The 8,217-nt window shown below is 46.5% G+C and overlaps 1 protein-coding gene across 1 annotated transcript; it reads right to left on the minus strand.

Moving 5' to 3' along the window:
- Positions 1–283: 283 nt before the first annotated feature.
- RIMBP3C (RIMS binding protein 3C) lies at positions 284–7,898 on the minus strand. Its single transcript, XM_054006482.1, has one exon. The coding sequence runs from the start codon at positions 7,810–7,812 to the stop codon at positions 2,194–2,196; it is 5,619 nt and encodes a 1,872-aa protein (XP_053862457.1). The 5' UTR covers positions 7,813–7,898; the 3' UTR covers positions 284–2,193.
- Between the last annotated feature and the right edge of the window lie 319 nt (positions 7,899–8,217).

An 8,217-nucleotide genomic window follows, 5' to 3' on the forward strand; every position in this document is an offset into this window, starting at 1 on the left:
TGTCTCTGGGACAAAACCAGCCCCCAGCTGCCCAGAATCCAGGAGGTGCAAAGGTTCATAAAGATACCATCTCTACCGTTAGGGATAAACCAAGGTCAAGTCTGCCACAACCCAAAATCAGGGCCTTAAATCTGAAAATTCATTAGGCTTCAAAGTGATTGGTGTATTGTTTAGACACAGAATGAAATGGGAAAACCAAACATGAGAAGTCAAAAAACTTTTAATCAAAATTTTGCAAGTTCATAATACCACTCTAAGTGTCAATGAAGAACAGAGGCAAATACTCAGAAAATAATAAATAAGCTTTATTATAGTAATTTTTTAAAAATAAAAATGTATCACCAGCACCTATGGATATCGCTTTTAAAATTCTAATTTCAAAATGAAACAAATTGCTTTCTTAAGACAATTAAAGTGAAATATGCAAGGAAATTAACATTGGTATAAAAGACAGAAACTTCCCATAGATCTAACAAGTAACATCATAACACAAAGAATACATCTCATAAGGAAACATCTGCAAACTCTCCTGTTTTCAAACTCATCTACATATACAGCTTTGATCCTACTTCAAGAGCTTTGAGTCACTCTTCATAGCTTCCGTAGTCAGTCTGAATCATACAATAGTAAAACAAGTATTTAGATATGTAAACAAATAAAATATTTAAATAAATAAACAAGTAAAACAGTTTAATATCTCCATAAATAAGTGAAGTAAAATATTTAAATAAGTTAAAGGACAGAAACCGACCCCTCCATTTTCAATACAAACTGCACAAAAGGACACCCAGTTCCTGAGAGTAAGTTTGTGCAAGCGGACTCCTGTGCCTGAATGGAGTCATCTCCAGATTGGGAACCTAACATTAACCCAACAGAATCCTTCCTATTAAAGCCTGTCATTGGAATGACTATTCTCTGCAGCAAATGTAAGCCTTGCAATGAGCAAAAGCTATTTAACACAGCCCTTCGTGCAAGAACGCTTTTGGTATTGACTCCTATGTGGAGCATGCCTTATGTGATCCTAGGCACAAATGCATATTTATAGGACAAATGCCTATGTTAGTAACCCCTGAGATATGAGACAATGAAGTGCAACCAGTGGACACAATCCAGCTCTCCTTGAAGTCAACTGAAAAACTCCTACTGACTTCAATGGCAGCAGGAGAGGGCATATTCTTTGCAACAAACATTGAGGTATTACAGACCTCCCACTCTGAAATGGGAAAGAGAAATTTCAGTGTAAATCACACAAAGAAACCACAGTATTGAAGCATATGCAGCTGTTACGTTTCTCCTAGATAATACAAGCTTTAATGGGAGCAACTGGCTAGAGGGAAACCAGTGTCTTCCTTAAAATCAAAATCTAAAATGAAAAAGGGTTTATATTCAGTTCAGAGCTGGAAATCATTTGGACACTGTACTAGGTAGGTATCTACCCTTAAATATTTTTGTTTTGCTCTGTGTCAGCTATTGGAACATTCTGCCCACAGTCACTGTAGCATTCTACACATTTGGAACATCTTCCTCTCTTTGAACGGCAACTCTCAATGAAGAAGAGAAGTGGGCTAATGAATCAATTATTTGTGTAGAGGAAGACATGCTAAAAAGTAGTCGAAGTTCACCTACCCCTTAAGAAAAATACTATCTGGCATGCTTTTAACAGCCATTCCACACCATTACTGTATGTACTGTAGAAAGTGGTAGAAGTTGATCCATTAAGTACCAACATAGAGAAAACATGTACATATCCTCCATTAAAAAGAAAAAAAGATTAAGATCGTACAGTGTTTTAAACTGTATGTGAAATTCACTTTTATCTCTGCAATGCACTCTTTTCATAATCCCTACAGGAAAATATTTAAAATTCACTTCTTTCTTACAGGTCTTTGTAACAAATTTAAAGTTACCCAGTTTGTTTTACAACTAAAAATCTATTTGGAGCCTTCTGCAAATAGTTCATACTATTATTCTCATATGAGCAGAGATTCAAGTACATATGAATTGTCCAGTTGTTCAATTCTTAAAAATATACATTTTGTAGGAGGCATTTTCATGGATAGTTTTTAATGCTAGACCTCACTAAAGATTCAATTTTTCATCTACATTTTGTGCTTTTTTTTAATTGATATATCAGATTCTTCTTTTCCTTCTTCTATAACTCTCTGCAGAGCTGTCTTTTAAATGAATCCTCTTTTACTCTTCATCCCGAGAGATAGCTTTTAGAAAGTCAGACGGGATAAGGCCTCTCTGTCCATTTAACTCCCCATAGTAGAATCCATCATCATCCACAGACCCAAATACTGTGATGATGTCTCCAGCATTAAATGTCAGCTCACTTTCCACATCTACGTTTAATGAGTTCTCCCTTGGGTTGTAGTCAAAGACAGCCACCATTGTCTTAGAAGTAAGCTGTTCAGCCTTGCTATCCTGCCAGCTATGTTCTGTGTGAGACTTATTGTTATTTTTTGTATCCACCTCCACTAAGTTAATCACAGATTTTTCATCAGTAATGGAACCTTGTTTTAACAGGTGCAGTTTCATTTCATTACTCTCCACCTGCACTTCAGACACCATATTATAGGGAATATACCCTACCCTTCCTGCATATTCACCTCTGTAAAAGCCATCAGCATCTTTATCACCAACCACCTTTAGAATCTGCCCCTTTTTAAATGGGAGCTCCTCTTCAGCTGCATCAAGATTAGGTGACATAGATATGGGATCATAGTCAAAAAGGGCCACAAATATCCTTACTGAATCATCATTAACTATTTCCTCTGAGACGAAGCTTCTCAGAGGGCCTGCTTTGGAAAATGAAGATGTCCCTGCTTGACCTAGTCTTAAAGTCTTGCTCATTTTTCTGTTTTGAGCCCACTGCATGGGAAACTCTGGAAGCTCCGGCAGCCTGGAATCATTACCAAACACCTTTATTCTATTCTCTTCCTGCGTGTCTAAATCCAGGTCCTCTTCTTCCTCTTCCAAAATATCTGAAAGATCAGAACTGTGGCTGTGATCACCAACAGGATTCAATTGCCAGTTTCCTATTCTTGATGTTTGGTCTTCCTGCTTTTCATCTCTAGACATCCCTAGGCTGGGGACTTCTTTGGATAATTCTTTCGTCTGTCTCTTCTCAGTGGAAATATCTGGGACTTCCTGAACACAGATATTAGGTATACCTATGTCTCTGTAACTGTCCTCCAATTCAAGCTGACTAGAACACAGCTGAGGCCCAGAACTCAAGCAGCTCGCATCATATCCCTCAATATCTTGAGTGGTTGAATCTTTCACAGACTTATCGTCAGAGTGCACATAGTGGGTGATCATAGACATTTTCATGTTGCTAGTGTCCATTTGATTTTCAAGTACAGCTTTTTTAGAAACAAAGAGGTTTTTTATCCTCTTTCTCTGGCTGTCTTCAGCAAGTTCTTTTAATGCTGACATCCTGGAATTGACTGATTCTTCACACCATCTAGTTGGAAAGACAAGGCCTGAAGGTTGCACACTGACTGCTGTCTGCTGATAAGACTTTAAACATTTATCATCTTTATCTCTTGCTACGTTATCACCAATGTTGCACATTGCAAGCTCATGTATCAAAGAAGAACTCTGAGAGGAGAACAACTGGTGTGGGGGGATGCTTGCTGGCAGAGAAGCTACTGAGTCTCCGCAGTTGGAGGTGAAGTGAATGGTGAATTTGTTATCTTGACTGGCCATGAACATCTCTGAAGAGGGTGAAGATGTGCAGTGCATCAGAGGGATTTCCACATGCTGAGAGTCTATGAATTCCCCATAGAGTAATTCAGAGGTCAGGCTGGTAGACATAGACTTTGATGATGAACAACAACTGGGAACATTCAACATGGCTGAGGGAATCAGAGCTGGCACAGAATCAGCTGACTCTCCACTGGGGGAGACAGTTCTCACAGAAACCTTCTGAGACCCTTGTAGAATCTCTAACTGGGACAGTTCTACTATGGCACTCCCAGCTGTTGGAGATATAACTTCTGTTACTCTTTGTCCATTGACATACACAGCATAACCAGTAACTCGTACCCCATTGGATGATCCTGCTGCATCAATTGTCACTGGTAGCCAGCTGATAACTAGAATGCCTGCTGAGGGATCAGGCTGTACTTGGACATCAAGTGGAGCATCAGGTGGTCCCGCTGATGGAGTAATGAACTTAATCATTGCTGATTTCTGCTCCCATTTCTCTTGAGGCAAATCCCATACTGTCTTCTGAGGCTGTGTTTCCACTTTTGCATTGTATTGAGTGTTGGGTTGCAGGTTATGGAAAGTGTACCAGTAGATCCCTGCCTTTGTCACATCACACTCCTTCTCATTAAGGTACACTGCATGAGTGTAGTTGCTACTGCTTGGTAACCAGGTGACCTCTGCTGAAGTGGCAGTGATGCTCCTAAGTTTCAGAAGTGCTGGTGCTATATGGAAACCTTGCCCTACAAGGAAGGTACATTGCATCTTATCCGAGTTTCCCTTCTCTGTCACACTTTGTACCGAGATCCGATATGCCTTAATCTTTAAATCCAGATTCTCAATTGCTGCTTGAGTCTGACAACCAGAACTCACATTTTGGCAAAGTTCTGTATCTACATATATGTTATAGCTCTGCACATCTGCCCAGCCAGCTGGCATGAGTGGTGACTCCCAGCCTATAACAACACTTCTTGCAAACAGTTTGATTATAGTCAAATTTCTTGGATAAGGCACCGCTGTATGATCAGGCATTTCCATGTCTCCTTCTAATCTATTAGGCAATAGATTGACACTGATTTCTTCATCATGGCAATCACTCTTTTCTCCACTACTAGCACTTCTGCTGAGGAAACTCATTTCATGATCTGACGTATGAGAGACGTCACTTGTCTTTGGAGGCACAAAGGTCATGAGGTCATCATCTGAAACTTCTTCTATCAAATTAGAGGGAACCAGCCCTCTTCTGCCATCCATCAGCTCTCCTTCGAAGAAGCCATCCTCATCCATCTCTCCATAGATATAAATGTATTCTCCAGCTGTCAGTGGAAGCTCTGCCTCAGGGTTCTTATTAGGACCATCAAAAGGGTCATAGCTGTATCGAGCTAAAAACACTTGAAGTTTTGCAGGACCTTGTCTCTCAGGCTCCAAGATCAGGGAAAATTTGTCCGTCTCCAATTCATCCATCTCACTTGCACTATCCCCCTCTGGAGTGGGGCAGGACTTAGGACTGTACTGTGTGGATTCTGATTTTGAGGAGTTTGACTGGAACTCCAGTTTCTTGCTTTGCTTCTTAAAAGCAGCAGGAGTGGATACAAAGTCTACATCATTAATATTCTTACTGCACTGAGGAACATGGCAATCTTCTGAGGAACAGCACATAGCATGTGGCAAGTCTGAAGTCACAAGGTCAGAATTTTTTATTTGTAATTGTTCGAGTTCCTGAGACAGAAGATTAAAATGTTCAGTTTGACTGTGATACTGATTCTCCAATTCTCTCACCTGGGCTTCTAATAGCTGTACTACCTCTTCATGTTCCCTTTTTGCTTCTACCTGAGCCTGCTGCAAATATCTGACCTCCTCTTCTTTCTTCTGCAGTGCTAACAGTGTTTCCTCATGGTCAACCTCCAGCTGTTGCCTTCTCTTTGCCATTTCTTTCATGTCCTTCAGTACATGCTCTAAATCGTCCACCTTGGTTTGAAGTCCTTTAGTCAACTGGACAGCAGAATTCCACTCCTCTGTCACTCCCATTAATTTTACCTTCAGGTCAGCATTTTCAGATTCAACCTTTTCTGTCCATTTAGTTTTCCCACTGAGTTGAGCATTTTCCTCAGTCATTCTGGCATTTTTAGTCAGCACCTCCTGAAGCCGCATTTCCAACTCTTCACATTTTTTCTGCCTTTTCTCCATTTCTTGTTCAAGGGTTTCACACTGCTTAAATTTCTTACTAAGCTCTACTTCCAAATGCTGTATCTGATTTTTGCTGTCTGGGTCTGTTTTTAAAGGGATGTTTTCATGTTCCTCAGACACATTTCCCAGAGGTAGTGCTACTGGCTTAATATCCTTTGGCAAAGTGATTGATCCTGGTGGTGTCTGTTTTGGCAAAGATGAACCATCTAAGCTTGCATCAATGTTTGGTGCAAGTGTTTCCTGTATTAGGCACATGGTAGCAGCTGGAGAAGAACTGTCTGGACCCATTTTGGAGGACTGTAGAGACTCTTTCAGGTTCTTCAGCGTGATCTGTCTCTGTAATCGTAACACTTCTTTCTGAGACTCCCGCAACAAACGATCAAAGTCACTTAAATGGAGCCAGCATGAGCCCTCCTTGCCTGTGGCCAATTTGGACTGCAGCTCCCAACACTCTCTCTGCAAGGCTTCTATCTGTTTGTCTTTGGCCAGAAGGATGCTAGCTTGTTCGCTCAGGTCTTTAGCCCGCTGCCGGGCAAATGCTTTCTTGCACAGTTCCACATTGGAGCCTTTGAGGGATAGGGGTATTGGAGCATTGACCACCTTGAGGTTGGACTCCTGGAGTTTCCTGGCTCTCTCCTCCAATCGCTTCGCAATGATGGCCAGATCTGCATTTTTCCTCTTGAGCCGCTTCACCTTCTCCTGCATCTCGGGGAAGCTGCTCCTCCTCAGAAGGCCGTTCTCTTCCTTAAGGGCCGTGCATCGCCGCTCTAGATCCTCCAGGGCACTTAGCAGGTCGGTGTTCTGTGTCACCAGCTGGCTGTAACTGCTGCCAGAGAGCCACTCCTGTGGCTGCCCCACTGCCTGGGTGCCACCCTCTCCTGCAGACCCCCAGCTGCCCATCTTCCCTTCAGGAGGCGAGTCCAAGCACTCCAGGGGACCCTCCTTACTGGTGGGCTTCAGGGGGAGCTCCTTGGCAGCTCCTTCCTGCGGGTGGGCATCTTCTTCTAAGGCCTTTTGGGCCGGCTGCTCCGGGCAGGGGCTCTGCGGGGGGCTCCCCTCCAGCGGGGCCTGGTGCCCTGCCTGCGAAGACTCAGGCTTGGCTAGGCTGCTGTCCAGCGAGCGAGACCTGGCGGCTCCCCCATCCGGGGAGGCGGCGGCGATGAGGCTTTCCAAGGAGCGGGGCCTCGGCCCTTCCAGGAGGCTCCTGCTGAGGCGGGGCTGCGGGCCGTGCCTGGCCCTGTGCGGGCAGCCGGCGGGCTGCTGCTCGCCCTCGAACCGCTCCAGGATGTACTTGAGGAAGAGGCTCCGCTCCAGCTCCAGCTCGGCCCTGAGGTGGCGGATGCGGGCGGCCTGGTCGCCATCGGTCTCCCAGCGCAGCTTGCCCAGCACCTCCTGCAGCTTGCCGCGGCATTCGCTGCTCAGCCCCGCGGGGCAGCCCCGGGTGCTGCCGTAGCCCCGGCTCACCAGCTCCTCGGCCAGCTGCCGCTGCAGGTCCCGGGCCTGCCGCACGGCGGCGTCCCGCTCCCGCTGGAGCAGCTCCTGGGCCTGGCGCAGCTCGGCGTCCTTCCAGCGGATGAGCTGGCGGATCTCGGCCTCCCGCTCCCGCAGGCTCAGCTCCCGCAGCTGGTGCAGCTCCCGGGCCCGCTGCTGCTCCCACTTGGAGCGGAGCTGGTCGGCCAGCAGCTGGCGGTCGCGCTCGGCCGCCTCCCGCAGCTCGCGGGCCTCGGCGGCGAAGCGGCGTCGGCTCTCCTGCGAGCGCAGCCGCTCCCCGTCCAGCTCGGCCCGCAGCGCCTCCAGCTCCCGCTTGTGCTCGTCGTGCTGGGCCTGGCTGCCGGCGGGCGGCGCCGGGGCCTTGCGGGGAGACAGCCGGCCCCCCGGGGGCGGGCCCCCGCCCGGGCTGTCCCGGGTCATGGCCCAGGGGAGACGCGGCGTCGGGGCAGGGCCGGCCGAGGAGCGCCAACCGCCAACCGCCGCCCGCGCGCGCGGCCCCTTCAGCGCTGGGCTCGGGCCCCTCGAGCGAGGCGCTAACTAACGGCTTCCCGAGCGGGGCAGCCGCCCCTTCGAGCCCCCGATTGCCTCCATCCCCCTGCCCCGGCCTTCCCCCAGCCCCTGGAGCGGGTGTTAACATTCAGCAGAGTGGCAGTCATCAGAGTTCACCTCAGTGTGCCCTAGGTAACCCCGCTCCCATATCCCCAGTGCCTGGATTTCTCCTGTTGTGTGTAGTGTTAACACAGGCAGCAGCATGAATTAGACTGCATGCACAATTAAGCATAAAGTGTTTGTTACCAAATCAAGATTATCTTCCTAAAAATGAAA

Source organism: Malaclemys terrapin, chromosome 16 (genome assembly GCF_027887155.1).
Source record: "Malaclemys terrapin pileata isolate rMalTer1 chromosome 16, rMalTer1.hap1, whole genome shotgun sequence".
Taxonomy (NCBI): Eukaryota; Metazoa; Chordata; order Testudines; family Emydidae; genus Malaclemys; species Malaclemys terrapin.